This window comes from Pseudoliparis swirei, chromosome 7 (assembly GCF_029220125.1).
Source record: "Pseudoliparis swirei isolate HS2019 ecotype Mariana Trench chromosome 7, NWPU_hadal_v1, whole genome shotgun sequence".
In the NCBI taxonomy this organism is placed as follows: domain Eukaryota; kingdom Metazoa; phylum Chordata; class Actinopteri; order Perciformes; family Liparidae; genus Pseudoliparis; species Pseudoliparis swirei.
Genome location: NC_079394.1, coordinates 9,418,022 through 9,439,246, shown reverse-complemented (window position 1 = coordinate 9,439,246; position 21,225 = coordinate 9,418,022). Strand labels below are relative to the sequence as shown.

Below are 21,225 nucleotides of genomic sequence, written 5' to 3'. Positions count from 1 at the left end.
TGTGCAGTTTATGGCCCAAACCTACTTCTCATGTTCATCTCCTTACTAACTCTTAGTTATTCTGGTTTCTTTTTTCTACCCCGAGACCCATCAATATGTGGGATGGCTCATATGATTTGTGCCCCGCTAAGAACAAAACTTTTCAACCACTTCAAATACACATTATAATATGACACAAAGTGGATTTCCTTAATAGTCAGATCCCCCTAAACCCGTCACAGCCACATGAGTCAGAGCGCTTGGCATCAAAGCCGGCAGGCAGTGTTTCTGCAGCATTTATGAGCGCTGGCTGGACACCCGACTGCTCTGGTCTGCATCAGCTTAGCCATGCAGGCAGCTCCTTAATCAGAAAGAGTTGAGGTTTGACAGCCGAGTTTGAAAAGGGACTTGCACCAACTCCCCTACCTGAGACGTCCCCAGATTTCACTGCAATTACTTTGAGCAGCTGCGCACTAGCCAGGCTGCAACCACCTGAGCACTGGAGCATCGCCCCCTCACCAAGACTGGCAGAGCTGCAGGCCCGGGCTTTCTGCCATGGCAATTTCAGCAAATAAATAAGATATGTAACAATTTCTTCCCTTCCAATTCAGGACTCCGGATGCACCCTCATTTCATTAGGCTGATATTCTGACTGAGACACAGAGAGGCAAGGCAGGGCCATAAGCATCGCGTGCCAGAGAGTGGTTAGGTAGAAAACCGGCAGGCAACATCCAACAACAAAATGAACACTCAATCTTATTTTGGATCCCTGGAAGCATTGGCGTTGTGTTTTTCTCTTCAATCGGAGAAGATTATTATCGACTAAACTGCTGTGAACAGATAAGCTGCCTGCTGGAATGCTGCAGTCATGGTGCATATTTCATATGAAGCCTATTGTTGTCTGCCCCATTGGGGCCTCAGCAAATGGCCCAATGAGGGTGAAAACACTGGAGTGGATTCCACAGACCAAAGCCCATTAGTCTACTGGCCTCAGGAAGGAAGCAGGCAATATCTCAAAATGATGAAAACTACTTTTTCAGGCCAGTGAACAAAGACTGAAGAGGGATGATATCTGAAGAGCTCTTGGAAACCCAAGGAATGCATCAAACAGAGAAAAGCCTGTTCCAGATTACGACTAAAAGGATGCAAGGAGAAACTTTATGCAACACGCCACCACACATGATCCGGGGGAAAAAACGATGACTTTCACTGTTGACACTAACTTACGGTATCGTGTAATAAAAAGCCAACACACCCCCACCCTGAAAGCCACAAAAACAAAACCTTGAGAAACATCCCTTCTAGAGTTGATGCCCACAGGAATAACAACATCTCACAATAAGAGGCCGACTTGAGGCAGCACCGCAGTCATATCCGACTGTTCCATGGGAAAGCAATCGCATTGCCATGGTTCTTCTACTTCTACACACAACGAATATGACGGCAGAGAATCTACTTAAATCACCACAAAACATTTTTTTATAAATGTTCATAGAAAATGTAAGGGAACTTTGCAGGGATAAACAAGCCTCAATAAACAAAGCACTGTACAATATGTGAACTTTAAAATGATGCATAATAACAGAATACGTAGTTCTGCCCCATTCCAACCCACCTTTTTCTTTTAACCCTTGTGTTGCCTTAGGGTCATTTTGACCCGAATCAATATTACACCCTCCCCCCGCCTTAGGATTAATTTGACCCCATTCAATGTTTAATGTCGGTGTTCTTTCGGGAGTCAACAAACAAACATAAAGTGCCTCACACTTAAACTTGGAAAACAATATTAATTCTAATAATTTTCTGGAGGTTTTTATTGCTGGCGTAAAATTGAACCCAAAGGGTAAAATATGTTAGTAAATATAAAGGTAACAGGAGGGTGAAACATTGAATCGGGTCAAAATGACCCTAAGGCAACACAAGGGTTAAACACTACTTTGGGGAATAACTACCTGGAAGTGCATCACACCTGGGCAATGATACACACTGCTGCTTTACTTCGAGAGTTGCTCCTATACCAGTACCGTAAATGCCTCCGATACAACCTAGAATGCTGGATGGGGTATTGATGAGAATGTGAGTTGATGCACCAATCCAATATCAAGATATGATATCTTATTTACGCTACACAGGAACATCAGCAACACGAACCGATCCGTACATCCAGCCTGATTCCGGTGTTTTTCCATCAATTGTGGCTGCAATTGTAATTTCTTCATAGATTAATCATTCAAACACATTTTTCAGTTGTGACTGATGAACAAATACACAAATAATAAGTTAACGGTATTATCTGAATGTGTTTATACAGGTCAGAGTAGTATACAGCTGTGATATAATAATCATAATAAGAAATGTTTCTTATGTTAATAAGAGTTCATGCAAATTTAACGACAAACCCAAAGAGGGGCGTCCCACAACCAACAACTTGGACATGGTGATGGTGGATGTCAGTGTGTGCATGTGCGTGTTTCAAGAGTCCACGTGCTGCAGGGTTGCACACTGCACGCTGGAAGCGAAGCCACGTGGTGAGCGGGCTGCTATTTTCGACCGAAAAACAACGGCTTCAAATGCCTAACATGTTGTGGAGATTAAGGAGCCATTCCGTGGAATTCAGAGCTCCATATGGTGACACGGTGCTCACATCTCCCCTAGTAGAGTTTCCTTTTCCTTGCCAGGAGATTAAGCACTTGTTCTAAAGCCAAAACAAAGATTAAGCAAAAGAGGGGAGCAAAGAGAAGACCAGGGGGGTGAAATAATTCTCCGTTTGGTCTGAATGGTTCGACCTCCTCTCGTCGGCGGCTCCAAGAGTCGGGCCTGGACTGTAGAGCAGGTGAAGGAGGACAGAGAGAGGATCATGACTCATTTGAGGGATTAGACTCCTGCTGTTCCAGTTTCCCCAAATCGCCTTGACAGACGTGTGGGGACAACACACAATGAGTCAGCCCTTGGACATTTCCAATGAAAAGATGGCGACATTCCGATTAAATCCACGATTGAATCCAGGAAATGAGCAATAAACTCCTATTATGCAAATCTCTGGAGTTTTACGGGAGAAAGCCCCGCCCCGACTACAATCTGTAGAGGACCTCTTACCTGTGAGAGTGCTCAGCGATGTCGAAGAGGATTAGCAGCTATGATCTAGTGTTTACAGTGGCATCAGTAATGGCATCACACCCCCCCCCCCCCCTTGTTTGAATTAGGTTGACAGAGTCTGAGAAATGAGTTTCTGTCACTATCTGAGGGAATGGCTGTCACATTTCACATTTCATCACGTCCGTGGTTTCACAAGGCCAGCCAGGATACAAACACAAAAACAGACCCGGAAGACATGATTATAAAACGTCATCTCTGCTGGATCCCAGTTCCCATCGGACGGCCTGAAAGAGGCATGAAGGAGATATGTCATCTCCAGGCCACGGCTTCCTGAGCGGCGTCACCACACCAAAGCCGTTTGTTGCGTCATCAAGGCGGCTGCCCTGCTTGCCGAGATATTCGAGGGCGAAAGCGCTGCACTGACTGATTGGGACTCCAACAGCCCCATTAGTGAAGCACGTTCCAGAGGCATGCAACAATTAAGGCAGCTCTGCCTGCCAGGGAGGACTGAAAGATCGGTGAGCAGCCAAATGCTCATCATTCAAGAGCAGCCAAGCTGAAACCCAAAGCCAAACCATGGAACTTCAAAAGAGAGAGAAATATCCATGCAAACAAATCATACGGACTACAGTGATTCTGCTGCACATGTACAATTGCTTCATTATGAAACATACTCAGAAGCAAGCCAAAAACAATATTCTAATTCCAATAAAAAGAAAGCCTCACTTGAACCAATTGGATGTAACGAGACACCAGTGAGAAGCGATGAACGAGCAAACGCACAATAAACTATTGAAAATGCATGGCAAGGACAGATGGAATACCTCAGTAACTCACGACGGGACCATTAATCCAGGTGCAGGTATCTTTTATCATTTTTTCAAAGCGTGTGCGTGTTCACAGTGAACAGCAATGTGATGGTAAAAGCAGATTTCTCCTGGCTATACATTTTTTTTCATTCTTCTTTTTTCTTCCATGCTCCTCGGAGAGGGAACAGCAGCTCCAGCACTACAGAGAGGCTGACCCACTTCAGACCGTCACCGCACAACACTGCAGTGCCGCCGCGAGCAAAGCTCACTGCCAAATACGCACAGTGCACAGGAATTCATCCAGAGAAGCACCTGTAACATTCACTCAGCACCGCACACTCAAGAAGACTAGTTTTAAACTCCATCATGCAGACATCAGCTCCTCCCTGGAGACGTCCACCGCAGAGGAAAGTCTTCCTCCGCAGCACCTTCCCCAGACACTGCAACCCTCTGCACCCTTCAAACCAAAAACATGGCCAGACGCACTTAACAAGTAGTATGGGTGTAGTTTGACTTTGAAACAAACCTCTGAGAGATCATGTGCCGTGAACTGGCATCGGTTATCCATCAAAACACGCTGGAAGAGAGAGGATTGAAGTCGTGTGGACCGAGTGCACAGCTGTGGCAAAGGAGAGGCTGGAGTTTTCAGCCAAGAGGGGAAGTGAATTAGGTCTGTTTGTGGATGTCGGATGCAGAAGACAGGAGGCTTATTTGCCACAGAGACTGAGCGCAGCAGCAGCTTGTGGCTGTGGGGCTCCAGGGCCAGTCCTGCTGCCTGCGAGCCGCAGATTGCAGAGCGTGGATGAAGGCCTTTTCATTTCAGATCGGTCTCTGTGTGCGTGCCCACTGTGATTTTCGCACTACAATGTGGCAGCGGACACAATGGCTTTCCCTTTGAAGGCCGCCCCGCCGCAGATTTAGTAGCCGACTCTCGGCCCTGGCTGCGACACCCTTTAGTGAGGCTGGTTGGAATCATTCTGGACTGTTTGGAGAATGCCGGCAACTTGTCACCGCTAATATAGCGGAACATGATATTTGCATATTCATCATTGTAAACTGTGTCACGGACAAAAAAATCCAACAGCAATGAATTATGTAGGGCTGCAACCCACTGTGTTTTTAATAAATAAATCAGGATTAAATCATTTGTGAGACACTAAAACCGACACATTCGTCTGGCACTGAGAATGTTCATTTGTTAGGTCACATTGAGTTGGTTGACAAAGTAAATGTAGCTTTAACTGATAGAGCCGGTCTAAATGGTGCACTTAAAGGATAACGTGGGCACTGCTGCTGTTTGGAGGTCTCGGGGGGACTTTTGTCCGCTGACACCTGATTACTGAAATGGGGCGTGGGCAGTTTGTCGTGTACAGAACCCTCTGCACACCAAAGTGTGCACCTATACACGTGTGTGTGTGACAGGATACACGACTGTCCTACATGCAAGAAACACTCCAGGAAAACAACCATTTCATCCCGGTTGCTCCCCGGATCAGATCGGCACATTCCCCACAAACTGGCTGTACGGTCAATGTGTCACGTGGCATGACATTGCCGGTGTGTCCTGCACTTGGCAACATTGAACTTAAGAACATTTTCATTCCCCCCCCCCCTCCCCCCCAATAGCATTTTTCTCTGACTGTAAAAATTCCCATCCGAGTTCATTTCTGAAAGTAATGATATAAGGTAGTGAAAGACTGGGTGCACTTCTCTTTCAACACCATTAGCAGAACAAGACCAAAACAAAGTCTTGTTAAACTCACAACATGAGCGGCGTGAGAACATGAAGGATCAAGCAGAGGGTGCACTCAGTCTGGCTTCCTGTGACGTGTGGCTCCCCGGTAAGATGCCTCTGCACTGTACAAGGCGGGCATTGATACGTGTGTCGCTGCTCAGACAGACACCAGCAGCCTTAATGAGCTCCAGTGTTTCAGGGACATGATGCTTGAAGGCCTGTGGATAAGCGACAGGCAAAATAGCGGAGGTGGATTCTGTCCCGGAGCAGACTGAGAATATAGTGCTCCCATTTGAGTCTGGAATGTAGCAGCTCCATGACCCCCAAAACACTCCCTGTGCTCCCTTGTGGCCTGAACAACAGAGGCTGCAGCTGGCCACTCCTTTACAGGAACCGGCTCACCCCCACCCAACACACACTCAAAGCCGGATTTGAGAGAGACAGAACAAAGCAGCCAAGGAGTGGGTTTTATTGGATTAATCCTCTCTTAACCGTCCTAGAATATGATGGAAAGAATTTGGGAACTCACGGAGGACTGTGTCAACAGGTCTTGTTTGCTTAACTTTGAGATCTTTTCAGTGTTTAGCGCACTCTTTTCCACACGTCCTAAATCTGAGGAGCCTCAGCACAGCTGCTGACCAACCACCGTGTTCAATTGAGACCCTCCTTGAATCTCCAAGGATCCGGGAAAGCAGAGCGGTAACCAACGACAACTCAAAAGCAGCCACAGGGAAATGAAGACCCATGTGAGTTTTAATGGTGATAGCAGGCAAAGGTCCAGTAAGGAAAACAGCACTGGGTACGTTTAAGAGGCAATATGCGCTTGCAGTATCAATCTTCAGAGCTGTATTATTCTTCCACAGAGACTACAAGCACAGATAAAACACCAGACCCTGGCACACGCAGAGAGGTTGGAGCTGTTGATGTCACTGGCTGCCGTTTTGTGACTTGTTAGGGCACAAAGTAATGATGGAAAACGGGGTGTTCTTGTGGCTCAGGAGCTAAAGTACCTCCTACATCATCAGGTCAGGAATGCTCGCTCTCAGACGCTCTCCCCGTATATCATGATGTAATAAAGCAAACGTGTCATTTAAATCTCGTGTTGGTCATCTTCAAAAACAGTGTTGAAATAGTTTTTTTGTTGAATAAAATCGAGCAAACTCCAGATGGTTTCTCGAAATTACCAACCATAACTTTAATCTGCTACATATAGAATGACACAATACATCGCTTACACACCAATTATATTGGCAGAGTATAAGGGCTGCATACAAATGGGTTTATTTGGTTTGCATTTCATTCTATGTGTCCCCGGGGGGGGATTCCCCTCGAATCGTGCGGGCCTGAGTTACAGCACAAAGAAAGTAACTCGTGCTGTGCTTCCTGTCGACTGGGGCTCTCCTGGCTCGCCATTTAATTCCAAACACAACCTTTTCTCTGCAACTTGTAGCTGCCCTCTCTTCAGAACGAGAACACACAGCGATGACGTCTTGTTACCGAACTCAAAGCTTGCTTGGCTGGAGCAAACGGACACTGGCAGGCCTCTCTGGAAGCCCACTGGGGTCGACACTCCAGCCCGGCACCGGGTGTTACGTACACCACCTTCCACGGATGGCTGGCACCTGTCCCTCCATACCCGCAGAACTGGTTGGCCCAGATCAACACTGCGCCCCGCTCCGCTTCACAGCCTATTACACATTCCAAACAAATTAAATGTAAGGGGGTGTGATGGGGCGAGATAGTGTTCTGGTCGCGCCGCGGCAGCCAGCGCCGGCCACGTATGCGGTAAAGGTTCATTAGTCAGCTCAATGGAGCCGTGTGGCATGTGCGAGGAGGCGCATCACTCCATTGTTCGCCAGTGGCTCCTCTGGGAATATGCTGAGAAGACGAGGTGATGAGTAACAATGCTGTGCCATCGCATGTAATGGCATATGACAGCCAGCCCAGTGTCTGGATGCCTCTATTGTAGAAACCATTGAACTACGCAAACCGCCGTCTGCGTGGAGAATTGGCAGCGTTGAGAGAGCCAGGAGCTCGTTTATCTTTTCCCATTTTAGGAGGTTCTGTGCCTGGTTTGGCTGAACTCTTGCCAGCGGTTAGCATAATGTTTGTGCGCAGGCCGGAGCTGTGGCTGCTCCAGCTGAGGCTGGCTGCAGCGGGGGTTGTGTGGCCCCAAGGCCGGTCAGCTTACAGTGGTTTGGACTTTCCCTCTCACTCTCTCCCCCTTTGTCCTTCTCTTTTATTTTTCTCCCTTGATTCGAGCCATCAGCAGTAACGGCCACTATTGTGCGTTGCGAGGTTCAGAGCAGCATTCTAATGAAGTGCCAGACCTCATCAGTGCACTTCAACCGCGGGTCACTAACAGTCAGTCCTCAGTTCAAACTCCCTTCAGGCTTTGTGACTGAGCTCTGAGTAAGCAAAACACGGATCCAGATAAATACTGGTTTCTCCACATACAATGGGATAATATGAGCCTTTTGTTCAAACAATAATCACAGTTAATCCAATCAACAGATTCACAATCAAATGTTTTAAAAAAGAATTACTGCCTTGCCACCATGACATCATTCAAAATGTCATCACTAAATAATGTTATCCTTTTAAACATTTGTGTGAAATTGTCATCATTAGCATATCAATTATTTACTTATGGACGAAAATGGTTAAGTAAGGCCACAGTGACCTTGACTACAAAAACTCAAATAAGTTAATTCTTGAGTCCATGTGGAAGTATTTTGCCAAATTCGAAGAAATTCCCTCAAGGTATTCCTGAGATATCATGTTCACAAGAATACACAGACGGCATGAATGCAATAACTTGATACATCTGTATTATATATCCTGATTCAATACAGCATTGCAATTAGAGAGTTTCTCTCCAGTAAGACTGCAACAACTGCTGATGAATGGTATCTGATGTGTCAAATGAAAACAACAGTGTGGTGAATATAAACATACTTTGTCGATCAATAAACAGTGGACAGTTGGATAGCACATCTCTCCAGCTTTGTGGCAGAATTAGTGTGTTGAACAAATAAAATCAAAGTGAAACATGTAGCTGGAAGCTTCCATTGAAAAACATCAGCCATGGCTTTCGGGTCTCAAACCCCCAGGACTGGCATGACTCCCTAGAGCAGTTAAACTAAATAGGGAGAGATGTGCACGTGTCAGCGTAATCTGCATGGTCAGCCGGAGCTGATAGAGCCCTACTGTAGAGCTGTCAGAAGGAATCTATAATCCCCAAAAGGCAGCAGGAGACAGATGGCATGATGATGGAGGAATCAATGCTCTCCCCGGCATCCCGACTGCTTCTTGTGGCCGGCCCAGAGACAGGAAGTGGGCTAATCCCTCAGAAGACAGTTTCAGACTAAACATGCAAAAGGAGCCGGGGCCATCACCCGCTCCCCCAGACCCCACGGCTGTGCTGCACGGAGTACAATCTGGATGGTACCGGAGGGGGTTAAAAAGAGAAAGGGAGAAGTAGGGAGGCGGTTGTTCCTGCGTTTCTGCTTGAGGGAAGCTCTATGAGGACTTTGACCTTCCCCCTCAGGTCCCCAGCTGCGGTGCAGAGGGGGTGGGGCCGATATGAACGATACATAACTGTAAAAGAAGCCTTAGTTCCTTTGTAAAGGCCCCAGAACCAGACCCTTCTCAGACTGAAGGTCCCGGTGGCACCAGTGTTCCCAGCATTGAGTGCAGGAAGAGAGGGAGGGAGGAAAAGGAGGAAAGAACTTCCCATGTACGCTCTCCATGGACACTTTATGGTCTTATGTTCCATTCAAGATAAATGGCATATCTTATCGGTTAATCCATTATTTACATGGGCTATCTTGAGTAATGTATGTTTATGTTTACGCATAATGTTTAAATAAATCTGTGCTTGCAGCCACATCAGGGCTGATTGTTTCCTTCCCCCGAGGAAAATTGAATCTTGCCAATCAAAACAGTACGGTGACGGGTACGGTCCAGTCTGGGAGTCCGTTTACAGCACCTCGAAACACTCACTTTACCAGCTGTTTTTCTATGACGCTGGGGAAATCTTATTTTGCCGCTCATAGTGTGATCAATCACTAATTTTAAGAATTACCAGGGTCGTCATTTTTCCATCGTGCTTCCCAAAGAACTGTCACATCTGCAGCTTTAACTCCAGTCCCTGCAAGAAAGCCAATGTAATGACACATTCAAACACACACACACACACACACACACACACACACACTGACTCGGTGTATGCACCGGAAAATGTGCACATACACATGCAAGGACAGCCACACAGTGCAGGTCAACATGCACAGCACATTGGGTCATTATGAAAAAGGGTCCTTTTTTGGGAAGTAATGGTTGGAAATGTGAAAAATGTATATTATCAAAATCTTTTTTCATACCATCTAATGCGATCAGTCCTGGCCACTCAAATGAAAGTAAAAGCTTGAGCAGCATATCTGATCAGTCCACTCCTGTTTAACAGCGTCAAGGATAATCAGACCTGACTGATTATAGTTTCATCCTTACAGGGGTGCGTTTTATATCTCTTGAATTAGAGCAGCATGTTGTGTAATTACCAAATTGTGTGATGACACCATTATTAGGATAAGAGAGCATCATGTAAATATTGTCACTACAACGATTAAAGCACAGCTTTATTTAAAGTGTAACGAGTTCTACTTCCACAGCTTCCTGAGCCCGTAGGACTGAACATCCTCTGCTTCCTCGGAGGCAAGTGGCCTTCTTGTCTACCGGATCGGGGGAAAAAACACGCATCTTGTTGTTGGCTTCCAGCAGCACAGACAGAAAGGTGTTTAGTGGACACAGCCAAGGGAAGCATGAATCCCACTCCCTTATAAATGGGGCCGCCCTGTCCGTAGCCTGCAGACAACCAGTGAGTAAATAAGTTGGGGATCGAATTGATGCTCCTTTGTAGCCTAAAGTCTGGGCGTGTGCGTGTGTGTGTGTGTGTGTGTGCATTTTCTGTGTTGTAGAAAGAGTGGGCTGACACCATCTTCACACCTCACCTCCTGAGTATTTCATGTATTTGGAACGCACAAACTCTCAAATCCGCCAAGAAGTCATTCCCAAGTGATAGGACATTATGCAGAATGTAAAGCAGGGGAACACAATGTAATGCTTTCAAGGATGTGCATGAATATATGCATCCTTACATGATTCACAGTCTATGCACCCTGCACACATTTTTGATAGCCAGCCCGCTGTAATGCTGAATAGGTAAAAGAAATAGCCAACAGCTCGAGCAAGATAATGAGCCTCCATCTCATTAATGTGCCGCTCTTTTCTCCCCACTGTCGCGTCCAAACATAGCAGCATGAAAGCATCCTTCTCCGACAGCCCTCAAGCCTTCCAATTTACTGCCACTCACGGGTTTTTTTTTATTCCATCAGCGCGATGATGAAAGCTGAGAGAGCATTATGGTCCTCGCCAGTGGTCAGACAGTGAGCGAGCGGGAGCATGGGCCTGCATCGGTCACACTGTCAGCCAGCCAAATGGGTTTGGACAGATAGAGGGGAAGCCAAGGCATGGGGGGGGGGTCCGTAGTGCCAAAGGGTTGAATGGCATAGACCCCTAATGCTCCACACAAGGCACAACCGCAGAGTAAATAAATACCCGAGTGTGTGTCCGTGTGCTACAGAGAGAGAATGCACAGCGTACTATGTATAGTAACGTGTAACGCTCGCTGGGGTCAAATATCTCACATATTTCTTTGTGTTTTCTTTAAGCCACTTGGTGGACCAGCTGTCTGCTATATGGTACTGTATATGACTGTCACAATATAAGTTGCTGTATTCTTGTAAATTATCTGTTTTAAAGCTGCAACTATGGCCACCTAATAAATGAATGAAATCATTTTTAAAGCCAAAAAAGACGACTATTCATACTTCTCAAATGTGAATATTGTTAACTAAGGGCCTTCAGATTTCAGACGGCTGGTCGGATAAAAACAAGCAATATAAATATGGATTATGATTCTGGTAATTATTCAAGAGCATTTTTACAGTCCATTGATAAAATGGTTCATGGATTATTGAATAAATAATCTGTTGATTAGTTGATAATGAATATAACTGGTAAAGAAATGAATTGTTACCCTAAATTGTATAATTGCTTATTTAATAAATGGTCAAACAAATGAATTACATTTTCAATCCATGAATAATAAAAATGCAACAAATACTTTCATTTCAGAAAACAGGGCGAGTAAATTATATGTTTGCTTAATATGTCATTTGTGATTAATATATTAGGGCTTTCATCAACCAAATAGATGCTTAATCAACATATATGTTTATCCTCAAAGAATCACACAACTGAACTACTTTAAATATTGTGTTTAACAGAGAATAAAGTTTAAGTTTGACTAGTTTAGTCGACTAATCATCTAATAGCAACCTTATTGTAGATAAAAGCAAACAGATCAAATATGCTACAGAAATTAATTGTAAGTACACTGAGGTCATGACAATCTTCATTTTGATAATGACAAGTTACACATCCATTACAAAGCTATTTTTGACAAAATACACCTGTTGGGTATTTCAAGGAAGTTAAACAATTCCCAAAGAAATATTTTCAAACTATTTGACTGAGCGGGTATATGCTGATGGGGTCGTGATCATGTGAAGGTTCATATATGGTCTCAGCTGTTCACATGTAAATACAGTTCGGGTTTCCGCAAACCAAAAACAGGCATCCAGTGGGAGAAATAGGCGGGGAGGACGGCCGGCAGGCGGAGTGGCGGATACTGTGACATGTCAAGCCATGTTGTGTCATGGGTCATGCTATAAGGGCAGTCATGGGAACTGTATGGGAAACATTGGGAGTATGCCCCAACTGTGTGGTGGGAGGGCCATCTGGTATCACCAGTCACCATCCACCTACCACCATATGATCACGCTTCTTCCAAAACCCTCTCGCCTTCAAACCCCCCCCTTATACCCCTTCTCCCAATCTGCACCCAACCCTCCCCAGTCAATGCCCCTTGCATTGACAAAGTCTCCACAGCTATTGAAGCCAGCGATGTTTCCGGTCATTGGCATTATTCTTGTATGGCCTCCACTCCCCAAACAATGCCCGGCCTCCTCCTCTTTATACGTGTCTTTAAATATGGATCGGCACAACATATTCTGCAGTCCCAAACAGGGAGCCTGAGGAAATTAATGGAAAGGAGTATGCAGGGATGGTCGAGCGGTCAGATTTAAAAAAACGCCCAGCAGCAAAAAAATTGTTTGACGGATTTTTAATTTCGGTGAGAAAATCAAATAGCATCGGAGAGGAGGGGAACGCTCAGGTGCTGCAGCTGAAAGCCCCGCTAGCTGTCTGGAATCTGGCAGTAACCTTGTCTGAAGACAAGACGTTAGTCTTTTTCTGAATCACTGATGAATGATTTTGTTATTCAGATGGTTCCTTCTTGTTTGCAGAGGAAAAGTAAAGTTGCTTGTTGGTAGACCTTGGTCAAATAAAAACTGCTGGATTATTCATAATGTTTGCCTTTCTCCCTCACAAACAACAAATTGTGTTCTTCTATTTTTCATGGAGCAGAATACGCTGCAACACCATGGGGAGGATTTGGGGTAAAACCCTGCTGGTGTAAAGTTTTAAAATGAAGGACACTTTATATTTACCTCAGACGTGGTGTGGTGCCAGCTCCCCCACTAATTGAGGGCTAGGCGGTAATCTTCAGTGGGCTAAAACTCATTTACTGTAAACTCTGCTGCAGCATTAAGATGAGGTCACACCAAATCAGCATCTCTCTCCTCTCCCTTTGCTATCTACATTATTCTGAGCATAACAACTGGGTTTAAGCTATCGGACCCCGTGAAGGACATATAGAGTACAGTATGCAAAGTGGAGGGGTTCAACGCCTGTTCCAATCTATTCGTAATACCTTAACCAAAGCAAGCAGAATGACTACCAAAATAAAATAAATACATGGACATATTGATCCTTATATGGCTGAGTGTGACTTTGACACACGTCGAACACCCTTTCTCACACAGCACCGGCCAAGCAGGTGCTCCCTGGATGAGGAATGTCCAGCTGAGTTGAAAAGGTCACACGCCACTGGGCCGGCCTGCCCCAAAGCATGCCAACTATCTCCGTCTTGAGGGGGTCACACACACAAGGTTGTTAAAACGCATTTAATCCCATTCACATAATCCAAGCAAGGATTCCCACAGGCAACATTCGCCTTGCTTTTGATCCATCAACTCTCACTTCGTGCAGAACCTTCAAAACTTATCAAAACCACAGGATGGGAATAACTGAGTGTGTGAGGGAGAAAAAACTGCCTCTCATTTCAGGCGGAGGCTCCTTCAGTTATTTGGTGACACTCATCCACGGGGGCAACTGTTATGTATTATTATCAGGGCAACGTGGAGAGCTGACAGAATGTTTGTGTCAAACAGGGAATGTGTAACTCCGCCCCTCTCAGCTCAGCGGAGGAGAGCGACGCTGATGGGAAGTTGACCTTATTATTCAATCAGATTTGTTTTGACTCCACTTTCTTTTTGTCTGTCTCCTTCATTTTTTTTCAGCTTCTGAGCTCTGCCAAGCTCGGCGAGGAAAAGAGCGAAGTGATGTAGTGGGCTGCCGGTGGATGCGCTTCAAACACGGGAAACATTACATTACATTACATGTCATTTAGCAGACACTTTAATCCAAAGCGATTTACAATAAGTGCATTTCAACCTAGAGTATAAACTAAGAACAACAAGAATGCAGGAAGTAACATTTCCTCAACATAGTCGAACTACAAAAGTACCACAATAAGAGCTATTTAAGTGCCACTGAAGTGCAAATCTGTGTTTTAATCCAGATAGTCGGAAAAGGTGTGTTTTCAGTCTCCGGCGGAAGACTTACAATAACACAATACTTACAACACTTACACTTACAATAATGTATGCGCATCAAGGTCTGGTACCCACACCCCAACACACACACGGGAACACACTCAAGAACTAACAAAAGCACATTCCTGCGAAATCTGTGCAAGTGAAAGACAAAAGACTTTAATGCGATGTCTCCAACACATTCAGCACTACAGCCCACAGACTATAAATCCTGGCCGGGGCTCATTCAGAGCATCGCTGGCATTGATCCGGGACAAACTTCCAATACTTCACTGCTTGTCCAATGACACTAGACCTTATATATATGGTAGGCCTACTGACACGCCATGAATGTGGCAGGGAACTCATAAGTCAAAGCACCCTTCACGCACGTACACGCTCACACACACACACCCCGACACACACCCACGCACACACACATACCTCATGGTCATATTTACAGCATGAAATGGTCACTAAGTGGTAGAAGTACGCGTCCTTACTGTATCTGATGTCATGCAGCCACCTTCATTCATGCATATTTCCTACACACATGCACACATCCATAGCCTACGTGCACACGCATATTACGCGCACTATCCTTCTGAAGGACAGCAATAAATCGGAGATAGCTGCTCTCGTGCATTAAACTCGGGATGGGTTCGGGTTAAAAACGCTAAATAAAATAAAAATATAAAAAGTGATGATCCAGGAATATATTTTTTTTTTAATGCAACACAATCCAAAAAAAGAGGAAACAAGGAGAAGGAGAAAGACTGGAAGAGACCCAGACGGTGAAGATACGATGAGAGGAGACCGGGCAGACAGCAACACTAACCTGTTTCACTTCGGCAGGCATGATTTAAAATCCCCCCTCTTCGTTCCAGAAAAAAATTAAAACCTCCCGGGGAAATAAATGTGTGACAACTATTTCCTGGTCTTGGAAAACTCCTTTCCCTCCTCTCCTCCTCTCCGCACGCTTTCCTTGTCTATTGACGTTGAGTTTTCCCTCTGTGAGCGCAGAGGCAGCAGCTCAGACGCAAGCAGCCATCCTCTGCTCAGCTGTGTCGAGCCAGACAGAGTTAGCTACCGGAATACCGGAAGTGGGGCGCTGTGCCCTTCAAAGTAAAAGCGAAACTATCACACGTGTCCGCAAAAGTCAGCTTGACGGATGTGTCGCTTTAACTGCTGCCATCTACAAAACAAGGGTTAGCCTACATATGAAACAAGCTTAATCCATGTATCACCAACCATGTAACTATATTCCGTAAAATGAAATATACAATATTTGCAAATCATATAATAGCTGATTTTAATATTGTAATAGTCAGTACATTCTGTATAACTGACATATGGCTCACAAAAAAGGTCTGTATCTGTCACGGGTTTGTCGGCTCAGGTGCAGAGAGACAGGCTGGACTGAGACTCCAGGTTTGAGTGAAACAAAAAACACTTTACTTCAGACAAAGGTAAAACATAAAAACTCTGGCTTGAAAGCAACTACAAAAAACACTAGGAATCATCATGAGAACAAAGACAGAGTGAGACGTTGAAAACAGAGACATTACGAGACGGAGATAAAGACAGCAAACCGACAGGAGACAATGGAAAGACTGGCACAATATATATGGGGGAAACAGGTGTACAGCTAGAGACAATCAGGGAGACAGGAGATTGGCTGAGGGCAGGTGAAGGGAATTAACCAATCAAAGCTGTATTGAAAATAATCAGTCATTATTAACTTGTGTTCTTTATTATATATCAATAAGCCCTGGTCATTCTCCCAAAGCAGTGGTAAACTGCTTTAGGACATATTGGAGGTCTCCAAGTAACACATATAGGCCTCTACCTATAATAAAGCAACCAAGTATATTCAGTGAAACATATATTCAGTGATAGGGCATGAAAGCAGAATGGTTGAAAAATGTAAACTGCAACAATGCAATTTTGTGGAAATATTCATGCTTTTATTTTGAAAGTAATTTCCCTCTCCAACCCTTGTAATCCTGGCTAATTCAGACTGGTTTTACACACAGCTGAAAAAAGACCCAGCTTTCTCTTTTCCAGAGATGCTGTACATATGTGGGGAATGGAAAGAGATGGAGGGGCAAACGGGGGCTGTGACCCACAACCGAATGCCCCTTCCCGAACGAAAGACGAGCTCCAAGAATAGGAATGGCGCTCAACCAAACTGTGTGCATATGCACACACACACACACTCACTAAAAAAAGTTAGCCACAGAGAGAACAAAAACCTCAGGGGCCGAAAGGGGGGGTTATGTTCATAGAAAGGAGGGTTCCCAGACAGGCAGCAGGAGCTGGAAATTCTCGCTCTCTCTCTCTCTCACTCATTGGGTCTATGTCTGGCATCTCTAGTGGGGTGGGACCAGTTCCCTCTATGCACTCCAGCTGCGTCTGTCAATCCATTGACCCCTCCCCCTTGTTGGCATAGACGGCGAGAGATGAGAAAAAAGAAGAGGAGGTCGGGGGGGAAAGGGGCTCACACACACAAAACAAAAGTTGGCCCTTTTGAGGCAAAGGCACCCAATACTCTGCACATTTCTACAACCCACACACACACACACAGCTCCTTTTCTCCACCTCTTTGTCCCGTTCCTCTCGCTGCACTTGATATAAGGGAGGGGTGGAGCGTACGTGAAAGAATTCACATTCAAATATCTCGGACTGTGACCAAGACTGTCAAGGAATGGTAAACTACTCACGGAGATGGAAGCTTAACTAAGGACAACTTTGAGAGACGTTTGGACTTACAGAAAAGGAAGGAGGAAAATAATGACTCGACTTAAAAAAGAAAACAGAGAAAGGAGAAATCCTAAACGGAGGGGAAATGGCTGAGGTTTTGCATTCCACGCGCTTGGTATTTCATCTCCCCGAACATCACTGCTCCATTTGTTCTTAATGAAAAGAAACTTGCCCACCATGCCCCATTACATTTACAATATACTTTCAACAATACAATTAAGAATTCATCCAACAAACATTACCTTCAAAAAGTTTTTTTTTTAAAGGGTTATAACTTCAATTGCGGTGCACTCTTATGTGATTTGCAATATCACATTCCATTTAAGCCATTTAGGCATTGAGTGAGTTTCATAACCCTGTTTAAAAATCCATTAAGTGCTCTGGTATACTCACGGGAGCCGATTAGAAGAGAAGCTGGACTCTTTTCGGGCATGTGGGCTTTCCTTTTGTCCAATTTATCGTTTTACGCTATGATTATTGTTTAATAAAACATTTGCCAAATCTCAAACCATTTCGACTCAAACAAACACAATAAGTCTGATGCACACAGCAGGGAGGTTGCACTTAGCATTAGCATTTTGCTCAAAACACCAATATAAATTCAACATGTTTACGATGCAAATATTTCATATTTTTCGTGGGTCTGCCATTTTCCTTTACCTTCTTGGTTTAACATGTTAATATTTGACTGTTTACCACGAAACACAAAGTATAGCCGAGGCTGGTGGGAATGTTGTTATTTGGTTTGTTATCTTCGCATTGAAAATGCGGAAGGTTATGTTTTGATCGCCGTGTATTTATTACCTTCACATTGAAAATGCGGAAGGTAATGTTTTGATCGCCGTGTATTTATTTATTTATTTGTATGCGTGTTATTCACGTAACAAAAAAAGTTGTAAACCGAATCGCATGAAATTTGGTGGGATGATTGGTTATTCTCCGGGGACCATTTGATTAAACTTTGGGATCGATCGGGTCAAAGGTCAAGGTCATGAAAAGGTCAACATCTTCTTTTTACCATAGCACGGTCAATTTATATCCAATTGGCATGCAACTAATGCCAACATGTTCATAATTCATTGCCCAATCTTGTGATATGCGAAGGTATGCGCTCTACCGAGTGCCCATTCTAGTTTATTTATTTATTTATTTGTATGCGTGTTATTCGCAGAACTCAAAAAGTATTGAACCGAATCGCATGAAATTTGGTGGGATGATTGGTTATTATCCGGGGACCATTTGATTAGATTTTGGGATCAATCGGGTCAAAGGTCAAGGTCAAGGTCACGGAAAGGTCAACATCTTTTTTTTACCATAGCACGATACATTTTTGTCCAATTGGCATGCAACTAATGCCAAAATGTTCATAATTCAATGCCCAATCTTGTGATATGCGAAGGTATGCACTCTACCGAGTGCCCATTCTAGTTCTTCATGTTATGATCCTGCTGGATGGAACGTTAAAGGATCACCAAGTTTGTACAATTCATCCTGAGGAGGACAGGACATTTCATGGCAGTCCATTTAATTTTCGCCAAAATATTTCACTCAAAGCCACACATGTCAAACTCATCACGGTACAAGATACAATCAGGAGATCACCCATTAGGATTCATCTCCATGGGGACCATGAATGCCTGGATAATCTTCCATGGAAATCCATCAAATAGCTGTTGAAAAAATGTAAAAAACTGCCACGCAGAACCAAACCATCAAAATGTGATTGCTCTAAAAGAAGCAGGACAGTTTGAGGCAAATTAAATATATGACGCAGTAAATCCAATATGTCCTTTAAAAATAACTCCTGGAATGAGTTCAACTTCACAAGTTGGTGATAGATGCAGTTTCCAGAAAGAGGAAAAAAGTCTCGCCAAACCACGGCTGGGCCTTGTGACATACATGCACAAGGTGTATGAGTAATCCAGGGGTTGTAATGGATGCTCCTGAAGTCAGGAGGTAGGGTGTGAAACTGACTGTAGAAAGGTTCATGTTCAGCAACAAGGCTTTGACAGCCAGACATCGCCAATGAAACTGCATCTGTTAAAATCATGGTTTTAACTTCCATTCAAGATGCCAGATGTATAGAAAAAACTAAGAGAATGACAGAGGAGCAAAAGCAGATACAGAAAGCAGAACAACGGCCAGAGCAGTGGTGATATATATATATATATATATATAGGGCATTTCAGTACAAAGACATATATTTTTTAATGTTCAGTTTCAAAGGACACTTTAATGGCATCTCCTTCTGAATAGTACTTCAAACACTTCTCCACTGTGCCAAGAATACGTTTCTTCGGAAAGCCTACAAAACCTTTAAACTTTAACAAAGAGATTAGTAAAGTCAAACAAATATGCCACGACACACAAAGCAGGTCCCCTAAAAATGAATAAAAAAGTGATTTTAAAGATAATACATTGCCGCTTCAAGTTCTTTAAGAGCATCACTGCAAAGTGTGACACGACTATAATGTATGTGTGAGAATCTACAGCAGCAGGATGATCTGCTCTTATACAGGCTGACTGCTGTTTATTCTAACAATAGCACAGCTTGCAAAAAAGCCCTCATCTAATGACTTTCACTATCATGTTATATTTTGTTTTCCTTTTGCAAAACGGCTACTCAGCGATGCTGAGGATTAGAGTCCAATCTTTTGGGGGCTTTTGTCTTGCAAAAACGCAATTTTCCTTTCATTAAGGGACACAAAGCTCCATTGAAATGACATCACTTTAGACCAAAATGTATAGTTTATGTTTTTATGTTGCGATACTGTTATTGCACAGTAAAATTGACTATGAACAGAATATGAACCAGTCCGAGCCTGACATGCAGTACATCTTCAACTTTTACAAGAAAATTCAGTAGTGACTCTGTTCTAGTATTTATCAGGTACTCCTTGTTGAGGTCAAATTAAATTGCCTCAAAATATGTTTACATGTTGGTTGATGATCCACAGTTTGTTGGCAGGTGTGTCAGCCACTGCATCTGACGACCAGCTTCAGCGGTCATCTGCATTTGTAATTGAGATTCAACTTAAGAATGTTTTTTTTTCTCCATGCATGGAAGATGTTCTCGTTATATATGCCATTATTCATCTCGAATGAGGCCCTTGAAACGAGGACTGTTGAGAGCAGCGCCTGTCTTTTCACACATTCCTGCGCTATAACCATCTCTCTCTCTCAGAGAATCACACTCCAACAGTTCACACACCATAGCACCGTCTTCAACTGCCCCATAATATGAAGAGATCCCCACAGCCTGGCTTCAAATTCTGACAATTTACATGATCTTGTGACAAAGTGTGTGAAACTATATGACACCAAAAAGCAACGGGTTGAAACTGTATGATGTTCAATCAAAGTGAATACATGTATGTGTGCTTCTTACTGAATTGCTCCAATCTGATGGTGTAACCAGGGAGCAACCTCCAGTTCTGCTAAGTAAAGCCAATGCCAATAAATCTTAAAAACGTGCATTCCCTAGATTGACCAGCAGGGAGCGACTCCTCTGGTTGTATTTCTCACTTGATTTATTCCTTCAGAAAACATTGTAAACTTGAGTTTATGGTCTCAACCGCGAGCTGTAAGTCTCTCAACACAGCATCTGTTCATTTAGTAACTTATGGCCCCTTTTAGAGCAAAATAGACCATAAAGCGGAGTATGATTTAGGACGGGCGTACTGACCTGTATTAACTGTTCTTTATTATATATCAATAAGCCCTGGTCATTCTCCCAAAACAGTGGCAAACTGCTTTCGGCCATATTGGAGGTCTCCATATAACACATATAGGCCTCTACCTATAATAAAGCACCCAAGTATTCAGTGAAACATATAGTCAGTGATAGGAAATGAACGCAGAATGGTTGACAACTGTACACTGAAACAATGCAATTTTGTGGAAGTAGTCATGCTTTTATTTTGAAAGTAATTTTCCCTCTACATCCATTGGTCGTATACGGCCCCTCTACGTCACTCCTCTGCATTCCAGAAACAGTAACTTC

The 21,225-nt window shown here is 43.9% G+C and overlaps 1 protein-coding gene across 4 annotated transcripts in view; it reads right to left on the bottom strand.

Moving 5' to 3' along the window:
* Positions 1–21,225, bottom strand: part of arvcfb (ARVCF delta catenin family member b) — a 125,718-nt gene that overhangs the window by 95,816 nt on the left and 8,677 nt on the right. The window contains exon 1 of one of the 4 annotated variants that reach the window (XM_056418708.1): positions 15,298–15,469. The exons of the other annotated variants lie outside the window; for them this stretch is intronic. Within the exon in view, the coding sequence (XP_056274683.1) occupies positions 15,298–15,318 (21 nt within the window). The 5' untranslated portion in view covers positions 15,319–15,469. Of the gene's footprint in view, positions 1–15,297; positions 15,470–21,225 lie in introns of those variants that run through there. 4 annotated transcript variants of the gene reach the window in all.